Source organism: Chelonia mydas, chromosome 1, assembly GCF_015237465.2.
Source record: "Chelonia mydas isolate rCheMyd1 chromosome 1, rCheMyd1.pri.v2, whole genome shotgun sequence".
Taxonomy (NCBI): Eukaryota; Metazoa; Chordata; order Testudines; family Cheloniidae; genus Chelonia; species Chelonia mydas.
In genome coordinates this window covers 16,150,763-16,174,872 of record NC_057849.1, presented here as the reverse complement: position 1 = coordinate 16,174,872, position 24,110 = coordinate 16,150,763, and the positions used below count along the sequence as shown (strand labels likewise).

General features: G+C 52.7%; 2 protein-coding genes and 1 non-coding gene across 8 annotated transcripts in view; all 3 read right to left on the bottom strand.

The window, feature by feature from the left end:
- CAPN5 (calpain 5) overlaps window positions 1–24,110 on the bottom strand; it is a 137,636-nt gene that overhangs the window by 31,381 nt on the left and 82,145 nt on the right. For all 6 annotated transcript variants that reach the window (XM_037884804.2, XM_037884735.2, XM_037884598.2 and 3 more), the window contains one exon: window positions 3,757–3,965. In XM_037884804.2, the coding sequence (XP_037740732.1) occupies window positions 3,757–3,965 (209 nt within the window). The remainder of the gene's footprint in view (window positions 1–3,756; window positions 3,966–24,110) is intronic.
- Window positions 15,290–17,713, bottom strand: LOC102931533 (olfactory marker protein). The gene has a single exon (XM_037884963.2). The coding sequence runs from the start codon at window positions 17,348–17,350 to the stop codon at window positions 16,871–16,873; it is 480 nt and encodes a 159-aa protein (XP_037740891.1). The 5' UTR covers window positions 17,351–17,713; the 3' UTR covers window positions 15,290–16,870.
- Window positions 21,286–21,448, bottom strand: LOC114019851. Its single transcript, XR_003564840.1, has one exon. It is a non-coding gene; the product is annotated as a U1 spliceosomal RNA (small nuclear RNA).

Sequence of the window (24,110 nt, the reverse complement as noted above, 5' to 3'; positions counted from 1 at the left end):
TCTCTAGCCAAAACTTCAATGAAATATCACACAGAACTGCTGAGCATCCCCCGCTTCCATGCAGAAAACTTGGGTAAACCACAAATTTTGCCCCATCTGGACACAAAACCTTAAAATCGCGCAGGGTGCGTTAAGACCAATCTGGACATAATGACAAAGTATTGGGATGAGCCAGGCCTCAGTTCTGAGCTTGTGATGAGGCCCACCGCTAGAGGAGGGTTACTGCTAGCATTTCAACAGGCCCCGGGGGAAGCATTTCGTTTTCATACCAAGCAGGGGCGTAGCCATGAGTGAGCAGCGGCCCACCCACTTAGCATCCAGGCCCACCCAAATCAGGGCCGGAGCCCCCCAAATCCACAGGCTGGGACTGCTGGACCCTGGCTGAGTGTCCAGTCGGGTCCCTCTCCTGCCGGTGCCGCACGCTTCTGCCCTGATCTCCAGCCCCAGCCAGGGGTCTGAGCCAGTTGCAGATTAGCCAGTGGGCCAACAGGCCATGCCCCAGCGCCCTGGCCAATTGTGGGGCCCTGGAAAAATGGGCGCCCAGCGCCAGGGGAGCAGGGTTGGGGTGCAGCGGCTTGCCCCACTCCACCTACCGCTCCTGCTGGGGAGCGAGGCAAGCCCCCACGCCCTGACCCTGCTCCCTGGCAGGAGCGCCAGGCAGGTGGAGCAGGGCAAGCCCTCGCGCCTGGCCTCATTTCCCGACAGGAGCACGGGGGACACTGCAGGCGGAAGGGGTGGGGAGGGGCCCCCACTTGTCCTGGCCAAGGGCCCCACAAAATCGTAATCCACCTCCGGTACCATGGGGGGAGGTAGCCCCCGTGTCACTGCCGCCCACCCAGTTTTCCTGTCCTAGCTACGTCACTGATACCAAGGTGGGAAATATTCAGTGGCGGGGCCAGTGGACAGGTGACAGCGTCAGAATTCACAGTGCTGGGGCACTCCAGGACGCTCCAGCCCCCAAATGACTTGGATCCTGTAGCTGGGCAAGTTTTGAGCAGATGGCGGAGATGACGTTAACTTAAGTGGCAGTAAGAAGAATAGACTTCCCGGCCTCTATATTAACAAGTCCCCTAATGGGGGAGCCAGGAGGCTATTGGGAGAGTGGGCTGCTGTGTCCTTCTTAGCCAGAATGAAGAGGCTGGTAACCATCTGTGTCTGGGAAATGGGAGTGGGTGTGGTGCGGAGACAGTAGTTTTCATCTTGTGTCTAAGCCTGAAGTCTCCAGCTCCCTGGGCTAGTGTCATGCCTCCCAGCTAAAAGGAGCTGTTAGAGCCCAGGAAACTGGAGCTTCTGGGCCTGAGTTTGATCTCACTTACACTGCAGCAGGAGTAATGGCCACAGCCAAAGGAGTGATACCGGTGCAGAGTGCAGATGTGGACAGAACTGAGGCCTCTGCTATGATGAACTCACTCTCTATTCAAGGGAGAAACCATTACACTGACGGCAAAAATTAGGGGCAAAAACTTTGGGCTAAATGTGTTTGGGCAAACTCCAGGGGATGTAAAGGCTCTGCTCTGGTTTGCAACCTTGCATGGAGGCCTCACCTGTACCTCTCCACTGCCATGCACCTACGGGGGTGTTTTATATACATGTTCCAACAGGCAGGAATCAACCAGCTGCAGTGATTAGCTAGCTGCCAACTGCATTTACACAGAGACCGCATCGTTATGGCAGGAAGAACAAAGTGAGTTTTACCCTCTGGAAACATTTCTAGTTGGGCGTTGCCTGGAATGGGGCTGTTTTAAGGCTTTAGAGGTGGGGTCAGGAGCAGGGCGGCCAGAGAAAGGGCTTCTGGGTGGAGAGTCGAGCTGGTGCGCTTGCTTAGGAGTCCTGCCTTCTCAGAGGCTGCAAATCCTCCTCGATTCACCTTGTAAGCTCCCTACACGACCCGGGGGGTCAAGAACTGGCAGGGAGAGGTTGGATGGCCAGGTGGAGAGGGCAACAGGAGAGTGAGATGAGGAGCAGGGGGGTGGGGAGGATGGGAGTCCATGCTGGGAGAGAGGGATGGAGCCAGCAGCAGTGGGGAAAGGGATTGAATAGTAAAAAGCATCTCTAGGCCTTGGGCCACTTGGGGCCAGCAGGCGCAATCAGCAGTTGCAGGAGGTTCAAGGTGATTTCCGGGAGGTGGGGAGAGCAGGACGGGGAGCAGTAGCACACATCCTGCACCAGCTGCTTTCAGCACCATCCAGACTCCCTCTGAGCGCTGAGAGCCCCCATATTCACTGCAGGAGGGGTGCCTGCAGTGGGTCCCAATCAGAATTAGCGTGCGGCTAGGATTCAGTGCGAGGCCACGTTAGGGCTAGTTCCCAGGTTTGGATTTGTCACAGCGGAGCCAACGAGGATGCTGCCATCTTGACAGTGTCACAAGATCAGCAGTTCTCCTGAGATTTTGGCTGCATTCAAGGCTATCATGGCAAACAACCCCCTGCCCACTTTTTTAGATCTAACCTGGAACCAGAACTGGGAAGGGTGGGTATAGATGTGGGGGCTTGACTTCAAAATGCTCCCCACCCCTTTCTGAAATTCAGAGGGACTCCACTAGGTTCCACTAAATGTGATGGTCCATTAAAATAGTTCCAAACTTTTAGCAAGCTCATCCACTCCAGGGAAGATGACAATCACCCTTGACCTGTAAGGAAAAGGTTTGCCAGTGCCTCCCTTCGCCAGGGATAGATACAGAACTTTACAAAGTAAGGACTCATGATCAATAATAACCATACCTAGCTTTTATACATAGGGTTTTCAGGTGTCCAGTTTTTGACCGGAAAGGCCGGTCAAAAGGGGACCTGGCAGTGTCCGGTCAGATGTACTGACTGGACACCAAAAGTCTGATTACTGCGGGCTGCAGGCGTTGTGGGGGAGGCGTTGGCTCATCAACCCGTGCCAGCCCCTGCTCAGCCGGGGCCGCCTCCTATCTGCATCTCATGGGCGGGCAGGCAGGCTGCAGGCTCCTCATCTGGCTGCAGCTCCTGTCCCAGCCCCGGAGCAGAGGGAGCCCACCGGGGGGAGAAAGCAGGAGGAAGGAATCATAGAATCATAGAATATCAGGGTTGGAAGGGACCTCAGGAGGTCATCTAGTCCAACCCCCTGCTCAAAGCAGTACCAATCCCCAATCAAATCATCCCAGCCAGAGCTCTGTCAAGCCTGACCTTAAAAACTTCTAAGGAAGGAGATTCTACCACCTCCCTAGGTAACGCACTCCAGTGTTTCACCACTCTCCTAGTGAAAAAGTTTTTCCTAATATCCAACCTAAACCTCCCCCACTGCAACTTGAAGGTGGAGAGGCTCTAGTCACAGGAGAGCAGGAGGGAGGAGAGCAGCGAGTGATGCGACAGGAGCAAGCCGGGGCCGGGTCTCAGGGGAAGAGGTGGGCAAAGGGGTGGACCTCAGGGGAAGAGGCGGGGCAGTGGATGGGGCCTCGGGGGACTAGGTGGGGCAGGGCAGTCTGGTTTTCAGAAATTAGAAAGTTGGCTACCCTATTTATACGGCATTTGTCATCTGCAGATCTCAAAGCACTTGACAAAGCAGGTCAGTATTATCATTCCCATTTTACTGATGGGACAAACAGGGGCACAGAAAAGGACTTACCAAAGTCCACCAGCAGGCCTGTGGCAGAGCCAAGACTCAAACCTAGGGCTTCCAAGTCCCAGGCCAGTGCTCTGTCCACTAGGCCATACTGCTTCCCACAGAGCTAAGTACGCAGAGCACCAGGCAGGGCTGCAGTTCAGCCTCGATGGCTCCGGCTCGTATACCTACTTGGCATAGGCCTTCTCCACCAGCGCGCACCAGAACTCGTTCTTGGAGTTGGAGTGGCAGTAGATGAGCTGATTGTGAAGTGTCGGCAGGCGGTCGTCTATCACCACGTCCACCCAGTCACCGAATCGCCAGAACTGGAAGTGGAAAATCCCGGCGTAGTTCTCTGGTTTTTCGGCATTCCACTCCTGTTCCTTCCAGTCTGGGATGACCTGTGTTAGTTGGGGGAACAATGGATTAGTCCCTTGTCCTGGAAAAGAAACTCCTGCCTCCAGCACTAATGCACCAGCACTAATGCAGGGAATATTAGAGTGTCGTGGAGCCTGTTAGAAATTGGGGGAGCGGAGGTCTGCTTCAATGGTTCTCCTATCCCAATATCCCATCTCCTCTATTGGCCAATGACAGCGGCTTCAGAGGAAGGGCAAAGCACCCGGCAAACACGCCTGACTGGTGTACGGGGCCTGCAGCAGTTTAACACGAAACGGATTGAAATGCAGTTACATTGACACAGGTGGTTGTAAAAAAATGGCACCTTCTTAGGTCCAGCTGGGCATGACTCTGGTGTGACCTGTTGACTTTAGTGCTGATTTACATTAGGGGAGGTGAGAGGAGAATCGGACCCTCTGTGTCCGAGTCCTAGGTGCGGACATTACTGGCTGCAACAGAGCAGCAGAATTCATCTCATGATCCACCCTGAGAGCAGGTGCTAGGACCCCACGGTCAGCTTATTCACTCACCAGGTATTGGAGAAGTGGGGACTGTAGGCACTAGGCCGGAAGAGATTCTGCAGGGGACAGTCAAGATAGGGGAGAAAGCTTAGGCCGAGGCATTGTTATTTGTACTGTCAGTTAAGCCGAGCCCAAGTATAGGGTAAGTCTGGACAACAGGCTGACTTGATTGGGTGAACTCCACCAGCTCAGACCGCCATTAGCCCCGAAGCCCCAGCACTGCTATGGCAGAGACAGGTGTTACCTGTCGGCTCAATTCCAAATGCAAAATCCTTCCAACTGGTGATGACATTTGAGTTGGTGATGGCCTGTCTGGAGTTCAGACCCCAGCGAGGCCTTGTGGTGCAGGCAGCTCCGACTTGTACCCTGATCATATGTGATCCGAGGTCACTGAGGGGACAAACACTGAAGCCCCCAGCATCCAGTGTAATTCCACTGATGCCAACAAAGAGGCAGAAAATACTCTGCGAGGAAACAGTGTCGCTCTTAATAAGGGACGGCACTAGAGGAGACCTCAGAACCCCCCAGTTTGAAGTACAATTTCCTCTGATCATCACCAGGCCCGAATCAAGATTGTTAGTGACGCTTATGCATGTAGCACAGGAATTGCTAAAGAGAGTGGTTGGGTCTGGCCAGGCAGGCACCCAACGCGCCTCTGAGTTGGCCTGGGAGAAAGAGAGGGTGACCTACTCTGAACTGAACCCCCATGTGACGATTCAGCTGAAGCCCAAACAGCCCGGCAGGCGGGCTGGAAAATATCCCCCGCAAAACTCCAGCGCGGCATCAAACCTTCTCTTGGAAGCTAAACCCAGCAAGAGCCTTGTTTTGTGGATTTATTTACTTAACCCTCTTCCAAAGTCACATCAGCTAAACTGGAAAAAGGCGCCCCAGGTCTGAACGAGAATGTCCCCGTTCACATTCACCCCTTACCTCACAGACGACTTACAAAGGGAGCTCACAACCTGCATAATGTCCCATGGAGACATGCCCTAAATAAGGATGTTCTCTAGTTATGCCCTGGGAAAGCTGAGCTCTCCCTTTGTGGCAGGGAAGGGAGGAACCTAAGTAGCACCAAAGCCTCCACAGAGCAGCCCGCAGCCACAGCACACACTGGGTGCTTGTGTGGGAAGATTCCTCCCTCGCCCCGGGCATCGACTCAGCCTAGCCATTTGCTCCAGGTGCCAGCCTGAAGCTGTGGCCCTTAGCAATGACCCTCTCCACAGAATTCATTTTATTTTCCATGCTACAGCGGGTGCCATCCAGATCTTGGCCTTTACCATTCCTGATAGTTAAAGATACATCAAGATATTCGTTATGCCTTTCGTGCCGCGCCCCGCCAGCATCCCGCGCTGCAGGACAACGCCCTGCCAGCGTCCCGAGCTGCAGTACCATACCCCACGAGCTACTGCCGCAGTACCATACCCGAGGAGTACAGCTGACTGCCGGACAAACACCCTGCCAGCATAGCTCGCTGCAGTACCACGTCCTGCCTAATTGCCGTAAACTCCTTTCAAAAGCCAGCTCGCTCCCTGAAGTGGTTCTGATCAATAGACTGAACAGAGAGAGCCCTGAGAATGAGGGATTTGAGATTTCCAGGAACAGTTTGTGTCAATGAAGACATCTGCGCTCCCTCTGGGAAGCTGCCAGCAATGGAGTACACAGCACTCAAACCCACCTCCCCATCGATTCGCTCCTGACTGCAGATCACACTAATTAACCGTCATATTGGGCCATTGTGTTAATCAACTCACTTTTCATGCAGGCCTGTGAGTCATTAAACCATTTCTTACAGGTGACTTCCCAGCCAGAGTTTAACGCAGCCATGCCCAGCAGGAGACCTGCCCGTAGTCCAAGAGCTGCCGAGAAATCTCAGGAGCCCAACATCTCCACTGACAGCCCTTTACTCTGAAAGGCTGGTAAAATGGCCAGCACCACAGACATCAATGGGAGCAGCGTCCGAGCTGCAGAGATCAGCAGCAGCATTGCAAACGCTCCACGCAGCCTCACCAACGAGCCTCCGCACTGCCCTAAGCTAAGTCTCCCCAGCCTGTTCGGTCCTCGGTCTCACTGCATGGATTCCCGAGTGGTTAGCGAGGTGGATCCTAGGCTGACACCACCAACTCCTTTCACCCAGGGCCCAGAACCACTGTTAAGTGATGAGGGCTGTTGCCCACAACTGACTTGGGCTGGGCTTGACCTGAGATACAGGCTCTGAACCACAGAGAACAGTGCTTAACTGGACAGGAGCTCAAGCACTGTGGTGTCCCCTAGAGGCTCCAATCAAGATCCCCCTTGTGCTAGGTGCTGTACATACACATAGTGGGAGACGGACCCTGCCCTAAAGAGCGGATACGATGAAGGATGGGAGGGGAAACTGAGGCACAGAGAGGTGATGTGACTTGCCCAAGGTCACACAGGAAGCCTGTGGCAGAGCAGGGAGAACAACTTAGATCTCCTAAGTCTCCGCCCAATGCCTTAGAGTGCCAGCTCATCCCTCCTCTCAGAGCAGCACCAGCAATGAACCTAGAAGTAGTTTGTGGGTTACACCTTCCACAGAAGGGGTGCTGCAATGTGCCATTATAATAATGAAAATACCAATCCCATATATAGGACTTCTGATCCATAGATTTCAAAGCACTTTACAAAGGAGGTCAGCACCACTGTCCCCATATGTAGATGGAGAAACTGAGGCACAGGGCGGTGACATGTCCTATCCAAGACCACCCAGCAGGCCAGTGGCAGAGATGGACTAGCACCCAGCTCAACCAAGTCCCAGGCCAGCGCTCTTCTCATTAGGCCACACTGCCTTCCTCTCTTCCAGACGATAAGTGAGTGCTCCCAAAGCCCCAATTCCTCAGGAGGAACAGAGGCCCAAACCAAAGTTAAGGATCACTTGCGACAGGATACACTGAGCTATAGTAGATTCACTCTGAGCAACTCTAGCCTGTAATCACAAAGCTTCAAGGAGCTGACTTCATCGATGAAGTGAGCTGTAGCTCACGAAAGCTTATGCTCAAATAAATTGGTTAGTCTCTAAGGTGCCACAAGTACTCCTTTTCTTTTTGCGAATACAGACTAGCACGGCTGCTACTCTGAAACCTGGAAAAGGGCAAAGTCATTCAATATCACCTTGAAAGCCCATTAGCAACCAATCAGACAGAAACAGAGGGTGAGAGGGGAAATTGACACACAGCTAATGAAGCTACAGCTAAGTAGGGTCAGAAACACAGCGATATTTGCACCATTAGCTGCCATGGGTGCAGGAGGGACAAGTACTAATGAGGGTACAGCAGCCGTAATTTAAGCATCAAACAGATTAAGATGGGGGAACAGCCACAGGAACTGTAAATGGAGCCACTGCCTTCACTCCTTTTAAGCCTTGATTCAGAAAAGCATCCCTATTAAGGACCGCATTCATAGATTCATAGATATTTAGGTCAGAAGGGACCATTATGATCATCTAGTATGACCTCCTGCACAACGCAGGCCACAGAATTTCACCCACCACTCCTGCAAAAAACCTCACACCTATATTTGTGCTATTGAAGTCCTCAAATCGTAATTTAAAGACTTCAAGGAGCAGAGAATCCTCCAGCAAGTGACCCGTGCCCCATGCTACAGAGGAAGGCGAAAAACCTCCAGGGCCTCTTCCAATCTGCCCTGGAGAAAAATTCCTTCCCGACCCCAAATATGGCGATCAGCTAAACCATGAGCATATGGGCAAGATTCATCAGCCAGATACTACAGAAAATTCTTTCCTGGGTAACTTGGATCCCACCCCATCTAATAGCCCATCACAGGCCATTGGGCCTATTTACCATGAATATTTAATTACCAAAACCATGTTATCCCATCAGACCATCTCCTCCATAAACTTATCGAGTTTAATCTTAAAGCCAGGTAGATCTTTTGCCCCCACTGTTTCCCTTGGAAGGCTATTCCAAAACTTCACTCCTCTGACGGTTAGAAACCTTCGTCTAATTTCTACTCTAAATTTCCTGGTGGCCAGTTTATATCCATTTGTTCTTGTGTCCACATTGGTACTGAGCTTAAATAATTCCTCTCCCTCTCCGGTATTTATCCCTCTGATATATTTATAGAGAGCAATCATATCTCCCCTCAGCCTTCTTTTAGTTAGGCTAAACAAGCCAAGCTCCTTGAGTCTCCTTTCATAAGACAAGTTTTCCATTCCTCGGATCGTCCTAGTAGCCCTTCTCTGTACCTGTTCCAGTTTGAATTCATCCTTCTTAAACATGGTAGACCAGAACTGCACACAGTATTCCAGGTGAGGTCTCACCAGTGCCTTGTATAACGGTACTAGAACCTCCTCATCCCTATTGGAAATACCTCTCCTGATGCATCCCAAGACCGCATTAGCTTTTTTCACGGCCATATCACATTGGCAGCTCATAGTCATCCTATGATCAACCAATACTCCAAGGTCCTTTTCCTCCTCCGTTATTTCTAATTGATGCGTCCCTAGCTTATAACTAAAATTCTTGTTGTTAATCCCTAAATGCATGACCTTACACTTCTCACTATTAAATTTCATCCTATTACTATTACTCCAGTTTACAAGGTCATCCAGATCCTCCTGCAGGATATCCCTGTCCTTCTCTAAATTGGCAATACCTCCCAGCTTTGTATCATCCGCAAACTTTATTAGCATACTCCCACTTTTTGTGCCACGGTCAGTAATAAAAAGATTAAATAAGATTGGTCTCAAAACCGATTCAAACATGTCCATAAAGTTAAGCAAGTCCTGAAGTGTCTTCCTGAACTGAGGCCTTAAAACCTCTCTCTGTCCTAATGCCACAGATTATTCCCAGCTGGTACTGGGCAGGAAAGCAGCCAGCTGGGACTTCTGCTTTTTGGCTAATTCCAGTTCTAGTGTCTCTTCATCCTCCTCTTCACCCAATCCTTGCTTGCCTCTTTCCTGTCTCTCCCCTTTCCACCTGATGCTTCCTGTCTGACACGGAGAGCATAAGCTGTCTTCAGGAGACTGTCTTCTTTGTTACCTGTCTCTACACACCTAGCAGAATGGAGTCCTGATCTCTTTAGAAAAGCTGGACGAGCAAAAGTCCATGGGGCCGGATGCGCTGCATCCGAGAGTGCTAAAGGAGTTGGCGGATGTGATTGCAGAGCCATTGGCCATTATCTTTGAAAACTCATGGCTATCGGGGGAAGTTCCGGACGACTGGAAAAAGGCTAATGTAGTGCCCATCTTTTAAAAAGGGAAGGAGGAGGATCCGGGGAACTACAGGCCAGTCAGCCTCACCTCAGTCCCTGGAAAAATCATGGAGCAGTTCCTCAAGGAATCAATTCTGAAGCACTTAGAGGAGAGGAAAGTGATCAGGAACAGTCAGCATGGATTCACCAAGGGCAAGTCATGCCTGACTAATCTAATTGCCTTCTATGACGAGATAACTGGCCCTGTGGATGAGGGGAAAGCGGTGGACATGTTGTTCCTTGACTTTAGCAAAGCTTTTAACACGGTCTCCCACAGTATTCTTGCCAGCAAGTTAAAGTAGTATGGGCTGGATGAATGGACTATAAGGTGGACAGAAAGTTGGCTAGATTGTCGGGCTCAACGGGTAGTGACCAATGGCTCCATGTCTAGTTGGCAGCCGGTATCAAGTGGAGTGCTCCAAGGGTCGGTCCTTGGGCCAGTTTTGTTCAATATCTTTATAAATGATCTGGAGGATGGTGTGGATTGCACCCTCAGCAAGTTTGCAGATTACACTAAACTGGGAGGAGAGGTAGATACGCTGGAGGGTAGGGATAGGATACAGAGGGACCTAGACAAATTAGAGGATTGGGCCAAAAGAAATCTGATGAGGTTCAACAAGGACAAGTGCAGAGTCTTGCACTTAGGACAGAAGAATCCCATGCACCGCTACAGACTAGGGACCGAATAGCTCAGCAGCAGTTCTGCAGAAAAGGACCTAGGGGTTACAGTGGACGAGAAGCTGGATATGAGTCAACAGTGTGCCCTTGTTGCCAAGAAGGCCAATGGCATTTTGGGATATATATGTAGGGGCATTGCCAGCAGATCAAGGGACGTGATCGTTCCCCTCTATTCAGCATTGGTGAGGCCTCATCTGGAGTACTGTGTCCAGTTTTGGGCCCCACACTACAAGAAGGATGTGGAAAAATTGGAAAGCATCCAGCAGAGGGCAACAAAAATGATTAGGGGACTGGAACACATGACTTATGAGGAGAGGCTGAGGGAACTGGGATTGTTTAGTCTGCGGAAGAGAAGAATGAGGGGGGATTTGATAGCTGCTTTCAACTACCTGAAAGGGGGTTCCAGAGAGGATGGATCTAGACTGTTCTCAGTGGTAGAAGAGGACAGGACAAGGAGTAATGGTCTCAAGTTGCAGTGGGGGAGGTTTAGGTTGGATATTAGGAAAAACTTTTTCACTAGGAGGGTCGTGAAACACTGGAATGCGTTACCTAGGGAGGTGGTGGAATCGCCTTCCTTAGATATTTTTAAGGTCAGGCTTGACAAAGCCCTGGCTGGGATGATTTAGTTGGGGATTGGTCCTGCTTTGAGCAGGGGGTTGGACTAGATGATCTCCTGAGGTCCCTTCCAACCCTGATAGTCTATGATTCTATGACAGAGGTTCCTAGCTGCTACTATAACAGCTATACTAAAGAAGAAGAAGTTTGGAGGGAAAAAATGTTTTAATTATTTTTAAAAGATTAATAATAGTGAATATAGATTAGAAAATGTGACCATTCCTCATGCAGGGCAGCAAATCTAAAGGTCACTGTGGAGAGGGCTTTGTCATGGTCGACAAGGGGCTGAGATTTCTGACTGGAGATGGGCTCCTAGTTTAGCTCATTACTTACATACAGGGGAGTAGTGAAATAGTGCCTTGTTGACCGGTATTGCCTCATTGTTTCCTTGTTCCCCCCATCTGTTGACATCTGCCTTATTCTTAGACTGTCAGCTTTTTGGGGCAGGGGCTGTCTCCGTGTTCTGTGTTTGTACAGCACCTGGCACAATGGAGTTCTGGTCCATGATTGGGGCTCCTAGGTGCTACGATAATAAAAATAAATAATAATAATATGAACAAGGCTGAGAAAAGCTAGCAGGCTGAACTGTGACCCAATATGGCTACTTGTTGTGCTGGGGGAATGGAGATTGGGTGAAGTGGAGCTGTTGGGAAAGCTGGGTGTGTATGGGGGTGTGATGGGGCACCTGTCCCACTCTGGGCTCTACAGGGTTAATAGAGCCCTCGGGAGGCTGCACAGGAGGCAGCCAATCAGAGAGGGGCTACAAGGAGCAGCCAATCAGGGCTTGGCTGGCCCATATAAGAAGGGTTGCAGCTTCAGTCACTCCCTGGAGCTTGAGAATGGAGGAGAACTGGCTGCTTTGCAGGCTAAAGGCAGCAAGCACCCTGGACAGAGCTGTGCTGTAGGCAGACACCAAAGGAGCTAAAGGCAGCTCGTGGGGGGCTGCAGGGATTTGCCAGCTGAGGCCCTGAGATAAGGGGCAAAGAGGGTGCTGGGGCCGTGAGGAAGTGGCCCAGGGAAATCTGCTGAGGAATTGGAGAGGGTGCTGCAAGCAGCAGCTATCTACAGGGTCCCTAGGCTGGGACCTGGAGTAGTGGACTGGCCTGGGTTCCCTCCTGCCCGCTGTCCCCACTTGCCATTGAGGAAGTGGCTGGACTAAGGGACTGCGACATTCCCCCGGAAAGGGGGAGCACAGAGTGCGGCGCAGCCAGAGGGCTGTGTCATGAAGAGGATGCTGCGGTCCTAGGAGTGACCTGGGCCCCTGGAGCAGATGTGACAGTGGCGAGATGCCACCAGAAGAGGGCGCACTGGCTAGCAAAGCTGATCCCAGGACAGCCAGCAGGGGGCACCGCAGTGGTGAGTCCCACCCCGTCACAGGAGGGCAGAGGGGAAAACGGTGTGATGATCAGAGATGGGGGGAGGAGGGATTGTTGGGGTAAATCAGTGTTATGCAGGCAGCAAGGGAAGCCCAGCACTTCTGTGCCAAGGCATTTCCACTTGAAGTAGCACAATGGGGATCCCTTCCTTACCTCCCCAGTGCATCAAGGAAGTAGTGGCATCGGTGGCTCTTGATGTGTCAATGCGTGGTTGGTTCCTATGGCGCTGCTCCAAGGCGTTTGGTGCAGGGACACTGGCCTTCCCTCTGCTCCAGGCTCCTTGCACAGCCACAGACCCTCCCCCCCCTTCTCCAGCCTCACCCCCACACAAGCCTGTTTCCCCACTGTGCCCCGCTAACCTTGTCACTGCCGCCACTTGCCGGGTACCTCACCCCTGCTGTGCCCCCCATCCCTGCTCATTCCCCTCTCCCCAGAGTCTCATCTCTCCCCACAACCTACCTCCATGCACCCAGCTGCCCAGTTTTGCCTCCACGGTCTCTGTGTGAGATGTTATCAGAATAAGCACTGCATTTGATGCATGGCGTTCATGGGGACTGGAGCTATTCAGCCAGAGAAAGCTACCGAAATGAGGCAAACTTTCAAAAAGGAGCATTTTAAAACGTTGCCTCTTGCAAGCACCGGTAGCTACTTCACTAACAAAACAGCACAGATTGTGATGCCAAACCTGGAGCCTAACTTCAGTCATTAAAGCGCAGCTCAGAGGGATTTCAGAGCAAATCCCAGGAGAACCAGAACCATGGAGTCGCTACAAACACCTCCATGATCTGCAGACCACCGGGTTTTTACTTCCTTAGTAACCAGGGCAGCTAGCCCTGGTTCATCCTGACAGAGGCGTGGACACATGGCCACCACCCCGCTCACCATTTACTTTGTGCATTGTAGACATGTTTAGCCAGCCCTCCTGGCTCGCTGTGTCATATACCAGCCCAGAATGCAAGCCACTCCATGGGCTAGCCCCCTGGAATTCCCAGGAGGTACTGTTCCAAGCACAGGGTGGCAGGTATGTGGGCACCGCTCAGTGACAGCGGAGAAGGCCCAGCCCAGGCCATATTTGCTGCAAGAGGGTCAAGTGAGAGAGTCACACAATGGTCACAAAAGCACAGTGGTGTATGCAGTGCGGGCAGGGCTGCATGGCGTTTGTACATTGTGAAGTGATTTGATTTATCTCATAGCCCACAAGAATCCCATGGGAGGACACAACATGGTGGGTACACACCACTCACCCACCAGGTCCCATTCATGCCCTTGTACCATCTCTTCCTAACCACGACTTTGGAACAACCACAGAAGAAACAGCCCCAGAGAATCCACCCCAGGTTTTCCATTGAGCCCAGGGCAGGCTGGGACAGGACTGTGGGAATGAGTGGGTGCTGTGGGAGCTCATCTCTGTGCCTCAATTCAAGGAGCCCCCAGACTCCAAGGACGCAACACTCAGTGGGGGGGAATGACTGACAAAGGGCTCCAACGAAGGAAAGCAGAGGCACAATAACCACACAGCTCCAAGTCTGATTTTCAGGAGAGCTTGGGGAATTGTTTTTTTTTAAAACAGTAAATGCCAATTAAGAAACGAGGCATCTGTGACTGGGAAGAATGGTCCTGTGGGGGGGAGAACTCAGGGACATCATTTCCTTAACAGGAGGCAAAGAGTGGGGTTCTCTCTGGGGACCTCCCCGACTCCGAAGGAGGGAGACCCAAGCTCTGCCTGTCATGAGACCTACATACAAACCAGGTGAAGCCCATCTCTGTGCAGAAAGGCTGGTGCATCACTTAAGCCATTTTCTGAGGATAAAGGGGCGCTCAGGACTTTCTGCTCACCCCTGTGCAGAAGGTCAGTTTCAGTAATGAGGCCAGACCCTCGGCTACTGTACGCTGGCACTGCTCCAGGGGCATGGAAGTTGGCTAATGTCCCTTCCCCCAAACGGTGATGTCGATCTGAGATACACCGAGGAATCAGAACATCCTCTCTCTCACTCAATAGCTACATGAGCAGTTAAATATCCAGCTACACAGCTCACTCCAGGAACGAAGTTATTACATTTTACAGATCTTAAGCTCTGCAGTGTGTGTGTGGGGGGGGGGGGGGGGGGGGGGACACCTAAAAATGGGGGGAAGATGTGTGGGTTCTCCTTTATTGTGTGTAAGACCAGGGCATTTTAGGTCAGAGGGAGACACATCCAACCTCATTCCTCAAGGGCTTTTATTTTCCATTGTACACAAATACATACCCAGCAGGATAAGCGCAGCATGAACTCGACACAGGCGGTGAGACACAAACAATGAATTACTGTTCAAGTGTCCTGACGACTCATAACAGCGATTTCAGTAATGGCTAGTGCTGGGACAGTCTGATTGGCCCATGTGGCATTTCAGGCCAGGAGCCAAACTCTGCTCTGGGATGTGTGTGGGTGGTTTCGGTGGAAGGTTCCTGTTAAAATCCCAGAGCAAAATCTGGCCCAAGGTTGCTACGTTTTGTGACAAAAGGGAATAGGAAAAAATGCTATTCCTGATCACCGGGTGCCTCATTTCTTCAGGGAACGGCTCTAAACAAAGACAGAGAGAGCCAACAAATAAAAGTGACAGCACAGAAGAATGCACCGGCCATGTTGTTGTTTTCTCCTGAAAAGACCCATGTTACTCTGGTACCACAGTTAAGGGAGCTCTCTTCTGCACGTGTCTGATATTGTCTCACCAGCTTGCATGACTCTCCGGCACATTTGCCTGCCTTCCGGCCCCACACCTTTGCTGCGTACGCAGTGGCTGCCACTCCAGCTGCTTCCACGGTCGCCTTGCAGTTCAAAGTCTCTCTTTGGCAAAGAAATGAGCTTTCCCCATCCCCTGCACAGGGAAGCTTGTATATATCAGCTATAAAAATAAGGATGAACTTTGGGTAAGATCAAAGCATGAGAACTGAGCTGAGGTGGGTTTGTTTTTCATGCAATGACATAATATATACCCCCGGAACAACTCTTAGTGCTTTGTCCTGCAAACACGCTCAGGTGTAATCCTGTTCAGGACCATGGGACAAAGAGTAGCATGCACTTAGCATTTCCATAGCACTTTTCAGTGGTGGTTCTTAAACTGCTTTACAAAAGAGGGTCCATATCATCACCTCTTTCACAGAGGGGAAACTAAGGCACGGAGCAGTTCAGTGACTTGCCCAAGTTCACACACCAACCCGCACAATGGTAGTGCTGTGAAGAGAACCCAGGTCTCCAGCTTCCACCCACATAGCCTATACACCAGACCATGGTGCATGTGACGACACCCCCTACAAAGCTCTATGCCTGGCAGGAAGCGTTAGCAGTAACAGTCCCTTAGGTGGTAAGTTCTTTGGTGCAAGGGAAGTTTCTTATTCTACCGCTTGTAAAGCACTAGGCAAGCTTACAGCCCTAGGTAAATAATTAATAACCAATATATTTCTATGTGAGCTTGGAGAGATCACACACCTGTACTGTACTCTACAAAGGAAGAACACTGCAGAAGACCCACATCTGGCTCAGAGCTACACAGGGTTAAACTCTTCTCAGAAACCTTTGCTCTGCCCCTATAACTTTCTTAGCTCGGCACACTGCAGCAGATTGATCTTCCAGCTGTTTTCAATACATAATATCCCCAGGCAGCACATTGTCACCGAGTTCAATTTGTACCACAGCAAGGCAAATGCACCGTGAGAGTTACTCGCTGTGCAGCAGGGAACAGATGAGCTGCTGACATTAACATGGGTCCAAAGCCTCACTGGGGTTTGACCAGCTAAAATTTGCAAAAGTGGCCATTAATTTCCGATGCACTAGGTGAGGGCGTGAGGGGCACCCCGAGACTCCCTGGGGCATGATCTTCAGAGGTGCTGAGCTCCACAGATCCAGCTGAGGTCAACGTGAGCTGCAGACGTTCAGCTCCTCTGAAAACACGTCTCTGGAAAGCTGGGTATCCAAAGTCACCTGACACGTTTGAAAATGATGGCCTTGAGACTGGAGCTCAGAGCGCTGGTCTGCGTCACCTTCCTTACTCCACACAACGACATGCAGTAGAGATCCTTAATATTTCCACGAGACCTTTAACTTCTATGTAAGGCAGTCGGTCAGGTTTGATCAGGGCAGGCCCACAGCTTTCCAGTCAGCTCGTCTCCATCTCAGCAGGCTGCCAGTCAAACAGCTCGCCTTGCACAGCTGAATTAACTCAAATGCAATACTGCATTCTAGGCTACTAAAGCAACTGTCCTCTCCATCCATCCAGCCACAAGACACAACCTGCTGGGGAAAGTCTCCCGGCACAGTGGGGAGCAGCCGGGGCAGCGTTATAGTCACCTGCCTATTCTCAAACCATGACTGCCGGCTGCGAATCAACACGGCACACATTTTTTGTCATGCTGTCCCTTTAAAAGAAATGACCAATCACTGAATCGAAGCGAAGAGAAGGAAACATGAAGAGGTTGGGGCCAAGAGGTGTGGGATCTGCCCAGGATGGGATCGATCAGACTTTGAACACTACGGAGCACTTGAGGTGGGCTGGGTCGAGGCCATCGGTGAAGGAGAGGAGGAAGTACATCACCTTGCGGATCTTGGCCAGCTCCATCAGCCTCTCCCCGAACTCCTGGGCATCCGCCTCGTTACACTCCACTTCCTTGGTCCCTGGCTGCTTCCAGAAGATGCCCACTGGCTCCAGCAGCTGTCTGTTCATAAGGTTGGTGAGGTCGGGCGTCCAGTGCTGGGAGGTGCCCATCACCGTCACCTTCCCCGCTTTCTCCATCTGGATCTTCCAGCGCAGGAAGTACAGGTTGTGCTGCCGGACGAAATCCACCCTGTAGATGTACTCGTTGGGCCGCAGCAGCTTCTCGCCATCCTGCGGCCGCTCGTTCCTCTGCTGGAGACTCTGTGCCCGCAGCCGCATGCACCTGGTGAGCTGGACGTCCTGGACGAAGGGGAACTCAAGCTCCGATGCGCGGCCAGCCATCGCCTCTGCCTCTCTCCTCCCCGGCTCAGTTCTCAGCACTGTTTGACTCTCCAACAGGCCATCCTGGGAAAATGCAAATCCGAAGCCAATCGGCCCTCCCTCCCCGGTCCCAGCGGTGCTAGGCAACCTGGGTCAATGACGCAAAGTGCCCTCAGGGTTTCCTCTGGGTGCCCTCTTGTCTCATTTGCAGATGAGGAACAGATCCTGCCACTGTACAATAATCTATAGGGACGGGATCTCTGATGTCAGCCTCCCTGACAACCTCCTTGACAACCACTCCCATGCAAGCCAGAGCACAGTTGTTTGTATTTAAATGAGGCCTCTTGCAGTGAGGCCACCAAGTTACAGCACTGGGCAGCAGGACACACAGGGACATAGCTCCAAGGGCCACCTGCTCTCTCAGAGAGACCATCTTAGGGGCCAGGCTGTGCCCAGCCGCTGCAGAGGCAGATGGCCACAGGGAACCTCTCTGCAAGGATCCCATCCTGAGCACAAAGGCTACTTCCTGCTAGCCCCACCTAAGGGGCAGAGGAAGTGGCTCTGCCCAGAGGCATGATGATACTGAAGGGGTCTAGCGGTGGGGTGGGCAGACTCCCCCTTACAGCTGCTGTGGAGGTCTTGAAGGCAGTGGCTCCCTGTGAGAGGTAAAACCTGCCAGGGCCCCTGCTAGGGTGGGACAACTCAGAACCATCCCACAACACTGAGCAATGGCTAAAAGCTACAACTGGGCTGGAAGTATTTACATCCACAGTTCTAGAAGTAGCATGGGATAGGCCTGATTCCATGGGTCTGTCCTGCCACCTTGGAGGACAATCATGGGGTCCTGCGTTTAGATGATCCGAGCGTGTGTGTGTAATGGTTGCAGCACTGGACTGGGGGTCAGGACTCCTGGGTTCTTCTATTCCCAGCTCTGCCGCTGACTCACTGTGGCCTCTGCTTATAGGGGTGTTGTGGGACTTAACGTTTGGAAATTACTTTGGGAGCATGAAATAAAAGGTGCTGTATAAACATGAGGTATAGTTATTATCCTAGGACAACACAGCACCAGGCTGCATTGTCGCATCAACTCGCAACAGCCCAGCAGGGACACACAGCCACGCAACGTCATCCCTCAAGGGCATGATTTCACGGGTTAACCAGTGTGTCACCCTACAGGACACACATGTGCTCAGGTCATGTCCTGAAGCAACGGGCTCCTGAAAAGGTATCGAGAGCTCAACTCAGTGCAAAAAGCGACAGAGGCCAGGAACTCCATCAGAGTCATTTTACTGTGAATGCCGGGGATCGACCTGCCTGCCCCTATTTCTCAAGCTTGGGGAGATCAGCACCGAGGTTGCTAACGGCTGCACAGAGGGACAGGGTGATAGCACCACAGCAGGGAACAAGTGAGGTCTAATAATAGCCCCACGCCTTCCCGCTGTCCTAGGCTTGTTTACTGGCTCACAAGCACCTTTAGGAACAACTTTCCATCCTGCCCAGGGGCTTTAAAGTTAAACATATTCAGTGACCGTTCAGTAGCTGAGCTCCCGGTGCTAGTCACAGGGACCTAGCGGGGCATGTTCTGAACGGCAATGGATCTTTTGCCTACTAACCAGTCAGTCCAACACGCATGGCAAGGCCAGGAGGACCGGAGCAGCCACGCCAGTACACAGGGTGGAGGAGGGGTTCCCCTGCAGGACTCTGAAATGTTGGCAAAGCTTAAAAATCCAAGCAATGTTTAAACTATGCAGCAGAGGCAGAGGGAGAGTGCAGCCCATTTCTGCAGCCACGTGGCCTGAACCCACGGCTCTTCGCCCACAGGCCCCTGCCCACGAGAGAGTGGTTTGCATCACTTGCCTCTGGCTCTGGAAGTGATGCGGGGCCGAATCCTGTGGTTATTACACAGTCAGAACTTCCCTGGAGTCAAGTTCTGCTCTCAGCTACCTATGTGGATGCAACCTTCATGAGTCTGGATTACCACTCCTGGGGATATGGCAGCTGGGGAGAGGATTCGGAGGGCAGAGATTCCATAGCATCCCCTCGTGGAGTTTTAACTTGGATCATTCCACTGGGGTGCCGGATTTGCCCCCAATTCCTCCTCATGGCACGGCCAGTGGTTCTTAGCCCAGACGCCAGGGAGCCCAGTACCAGCTCTGGGATCCCTGGCCCCTCAGCACAGCTTCACTGGAGCCACTCTACCAAGGTTTTCCCCAGCGGCATCTGCCCCTGAACGCACTCCCTTGGAAGGCACAGACAGAATCAATAGAAGAGTGAATGTAACCACAGGCTGATGTTTCCGATGTAGCCGGCTTTCCCCCCCCTTACAGGCTCTGGGAGGCAGGAGTGGGGGGGGGCACTTTTGGGGGCCCCGCAGTCCCAGAGTGGCCCGGGGGATTAGCGGGGGGCCGGGAGCAGCCCGCTCCGCTTCCCTCGCCCCGTCCCCAGCCCTGTCGCTCGGGGGAGGGGGCTTGGGGGAAGGGATCCCCCCCGCACTCACCGGCAGCGGTGGAAGCGGAGCAGCCTGGCCCCGGCCCGCTCCGCTCCGCCAGCTCCCAGCCGCGGCGCTCCGCTTCCCGCCGCAGGTGAGTGCGGGACCTTTCCCCAACCCCCCCACCCCAGCAACACGGCTGGGGCCCGGGCAAGGAAAGCGGAGCGCGCTGGGGCCGTGTCGCTCTGCTTCCTGCTGCCGGTGAGTGTGGAGGGCGTCCCTTCCCCAACCTCCCCGCAGTCACCGGCGGTGGAAGCGGAGCGCCGTGGCTGGGAGGTGGCAGAGTGGAGTGGGCTGGGGCCGCGTCGCTCCGTTTCCCGCTGCTGCCAGCGAGTGCCTGTCAGGGGGCGGGGGGTGCCGATAGGGGTCGGAGCAGTCAGGGGACAGGGAGCAGGAGGGTTGGGTAGGGGGTAGGGTCCTGGGGGTGATTAGGGACAAGGGTCTCTGGAGGGGGAGGTCAGGGAACAAGGAACGGGGGGGCCAAAGCAAGTTCGATATAACCTATAACGCGGTGAGATTTTTTGTCTCCCGAGGACAGCGTTATATTGGGGTAGAGGCAGTGGTGAGCTGGAGCTGGTTCACACCAGTTTGCTAGAACCAGTTGTGAAATTTAGAAGCCCTTTTAGAACCGGTTGTTCCGCGAGGGCCTTCTAAATTTAACTGGCCAAAAGTGGCGCCTTAGGCGCCGACTCCTTGGGTGCTCCGGGACTGGAGCACCCAAGGGGAAAATTTGGTGGGAGCAATGTAGCTTCGCGGCGGCCCCTGTGGCATGGGGCCCCAGACAATTGTCCTGCTCGCTACCCCCTAATGCCGGCCCTGGCTTTTATATGCAGAAAACCAGTTATTGTGGCACAGGTGGGCCGTGGAGTTTTTCTAGCAGGCCTTAAGTCTGTCGGACAATAGCTTAACTAAGCTAACTGAGCCCTAAGGCCTAAAGACTTAACATAAGCAACTAACCAGGAAGTGACCGTCTATCATAAGGTGCCACAAGACAGCAGTGATCCTGTATCACAGATGTCACCAGTCAGAATGCTCCATTCAATGCTGCTGAACTGCTGACAGGTAATCCCAAGACAACAGTTTGTACCAGCTTTGGATATTTTACGGTAGGAGCATCAGCAGACGTTCAGCCACAAAATAATGCCACAGTAACTAACTAACGCACATGCTACTAAGCTTGAAGTTAATGGCCTAGTAACCTATGGGAGAAGAGCCCCCCAATATTAGTAGGGTGAGGCAGGGTAGTGTGACAGGGTCAGGACAGATGGCTACAGGAGAGTGTTTTGTTTTGTTTTCTGCAGTTTCCACGATATGCTATGCATCCGATGAAGTGAGCTGTAGCTCACGAAAGCTCATGCTCAAATAAACTGGTTAGCCTCTAAGGTGCCACAAGTACTCCTTTTCTTTTTACGAATACAGACTAACACGGCTGTTACTCTGAAACCTTGTTTTGTTTTGTTTTGTTTCCCAGGGGAGAGCGCGAATGCGTCCCCCACTACCACAAATTATGCAGTCGAGTTTCCCGCATTTGGGGAAATTGCAGGGGTCAGCACACCCGCAGTGCAATGGATGAGCCTCACCCTTGGAAAACCACCTTCGTGATCATGGTATCTCCCCTGCCAGGTAAGTATTAGAAGGCAGATATATTAGCCCCAGATTAAGCAGGTCCATTTTCCCTAGGTAAGGTAACAGGGGCAGTTCCAGAACAAGAAGGAACTTGCTGGAACAAATGCAGGCAGGCAGGCTAATTAGGACACCTGGAGCCAATTAAGAAGCTGCTAGAATCAATTAGGGCAGGCTGGCTAATCAGGGCACCTGAGTTTAAAAAGGACCTCACTTCAGTTTGTGGTGTGTGTGCGAGGAGCTGGGAGCAAGAGGCACTAGGAGCTGAGAGTGAGAAGGCGTACTGTTGGAGGACTGAGGAGTACAAGCATTATCAGACACCGGGAGGAAGATCCTGTGGTGAGGATAAAGAAGGTGTTGGGAGGAAGCCATGGGGAAGTAGCCCAGGGAGTTGTAGCTGTCGCAGAGCTGTTCCAGGAGGCACTCTAGACAGCTGCAGTCCACAGGGCCCTGCGCTGGAACCCGGAGTAGAGGGTGCGCCCGGGTCCCCCCAAACCTCCCAACTCCTAATCGGACACAGGAGGAGTCGACCTGGACTGTGGGTTCCACCAGAGGGGAAGGTCTCTGGGCTGTTCCCCAACACACATGATGGATCAGCAGAGACTGTGGGGATTGTTCTTCTTCCTTTTTCCCATGTTGGCCAGTGATGAGGTTAGCTGAGTGAACGGCAGGTTTGAGCCACTAGCAGAAGCAGCCAAACTCAAAACTGCTGTGAACCTCTGAGGTAAGCAAATCTGCCAATAAGCACAGGACCCACCAGGGCAGAGGAGGAACTTTGTCACAGTAGATAAGGAAAAGAGGCTGAAATCTCTATTGCATATGCATGAGGTATAGGGGGCGTTGGCGTAACCCATTATAAAAGTGGGTATGTAGTGGGGTGGTCACTCCACTCCGGCCCTGAAGGGGTTAAAAGCAGCCCTGGAGAGGGCTGCAGCTAGGAAAAGCTAGGCTGATTGGGGGAAGCAGCCACAGCTGTGGCCAGCTCAATCAGGGCCCAGCTGGCCCATATAAGAGGGCTGGGGGCCAGGAGTTGAGGGAGTCTCACTCTAGCCCTGGAGTGGGAAGGGCTAGCTGCCTGGGAGCAAGGTATCTGAACCAGAGCAGTGCTGGGGAAGGGCAAAGGGAGCTGGGGAGCTCCAGCGTGGTAAACCCCCAGACTGCAGGCCTTGTTGAAGGCCTACAAAAGGTACTGGGGCAGCCTGAGGATAGGCAAAGGCAGCAGGTCCTAACCCCTTGCCAATGATGACTGGCCATAACAGACTGCAGTCAGCCCCAGTGAGCGGGGGCCAACGTTCCCTCTAATTTTTGACAGGCCGTGTGCGCAAAAAATTTCTTCTGTGCAAATTTTTGTGCACACAGTGTTTCACTGTGTGCGTGGGGTTTAGGATCTGTGTGTACATGCACACAGCTTAGAGGGAACAGTGGCGGGGGGCTAGATGATGACTGGCAGTAGCCACTCAGACAAGGTGGGGATAGAGGGTTGGGGGTTTCCCTGGGAGGGGAAACCCAGAGTAAGGGGAGAACTGCTGGGGCAGAACCCCAAGGTAAAGGGCACCAGGGTCTGGGAGGGATATGGGGCCAGCGGCAGGTGAGCCACCAGCCTGCAGAGGGCGCTCCGGAGCTGGTGAAGAGCTAATTCCCAAGATGAGCAGCAGGAGGCGCTGCACCAGTGAGTCATCACATCGCTACAGGGTACTTGGCCAATGAACCCCAGGGAGATTTCTGGGAACCCACCGGGCCAAGGACCACTTGTGGGTTATTCACCTACTGCAGGGCTCCCCGCTAAGGCTGATGTGAGTTTCTGAGCACTGGATTACCTCGGGCTGCTCTTCTAGGTGACAGTGTTTGTGATTAGCTAATTGTGCTAATACAACCCTGACAAATTCAGGTGGCCTTCCCGAAGTGCGAATGTCACTCCCGCATGCACAGAGAGCCTCGCTCTCAAACAAACTGCCAGGCTGTGGCCAATCTGGAGGCAACCCCCATCAGGTTAAACTGGAAATGCTAAATAACACCCAACCCATGGGTCAGGCAACACGGCAGGGCTTCCGGAGAAGATGTGCATCCTACACCTCCAGCCCGCACTGATTCTCCTCATGATGCCTGCAGCCTGCCCCAGGCCAGCTGCAGATTCCTGACCCCAAGGAGGGGGCTCTCTGAGGTCTAAGGAGAGTGGGACAGGCCCCTAGGTGCCCCTACTAGTGATCTGGCCCCACGGTCTTTAGCGTGAGTTTTGCGTGCGTATGAGCTGTAGGGTAGAAGTCATTGTGATGGAGAGAAATGCAGCATTCCTTGCTCTAGACAGAAAGACACTGGGAGAGAGTTACAGACAGGACCTCCAAACTGTATGATCCAAAGTCCTGGTCCGAGCAAACTGCCCCATTGCCATCTCACCCACTACCACAGGCGCTGTGGGAGGCCACTGAGGTACTGAATGCTCATCATGGCAGCCTTCCGACGAGTTGAGGCAGCAGGCGATGCGCCCAGTACACAGCCCAGGGAAGACCAAAGGCTGCTGCCTGCCCTAGCCACTGCAGTGCCATATCCACTGCTAGGAGGAAACCCAGGGGGATTTCTGGCACTTTGCCCATGACGCACGTGAACTACCAAGGCAGATCAGCATGAGTCGGAAGCTGCTTCCCAATTACATCCATAACAGGCCTCTCGGGT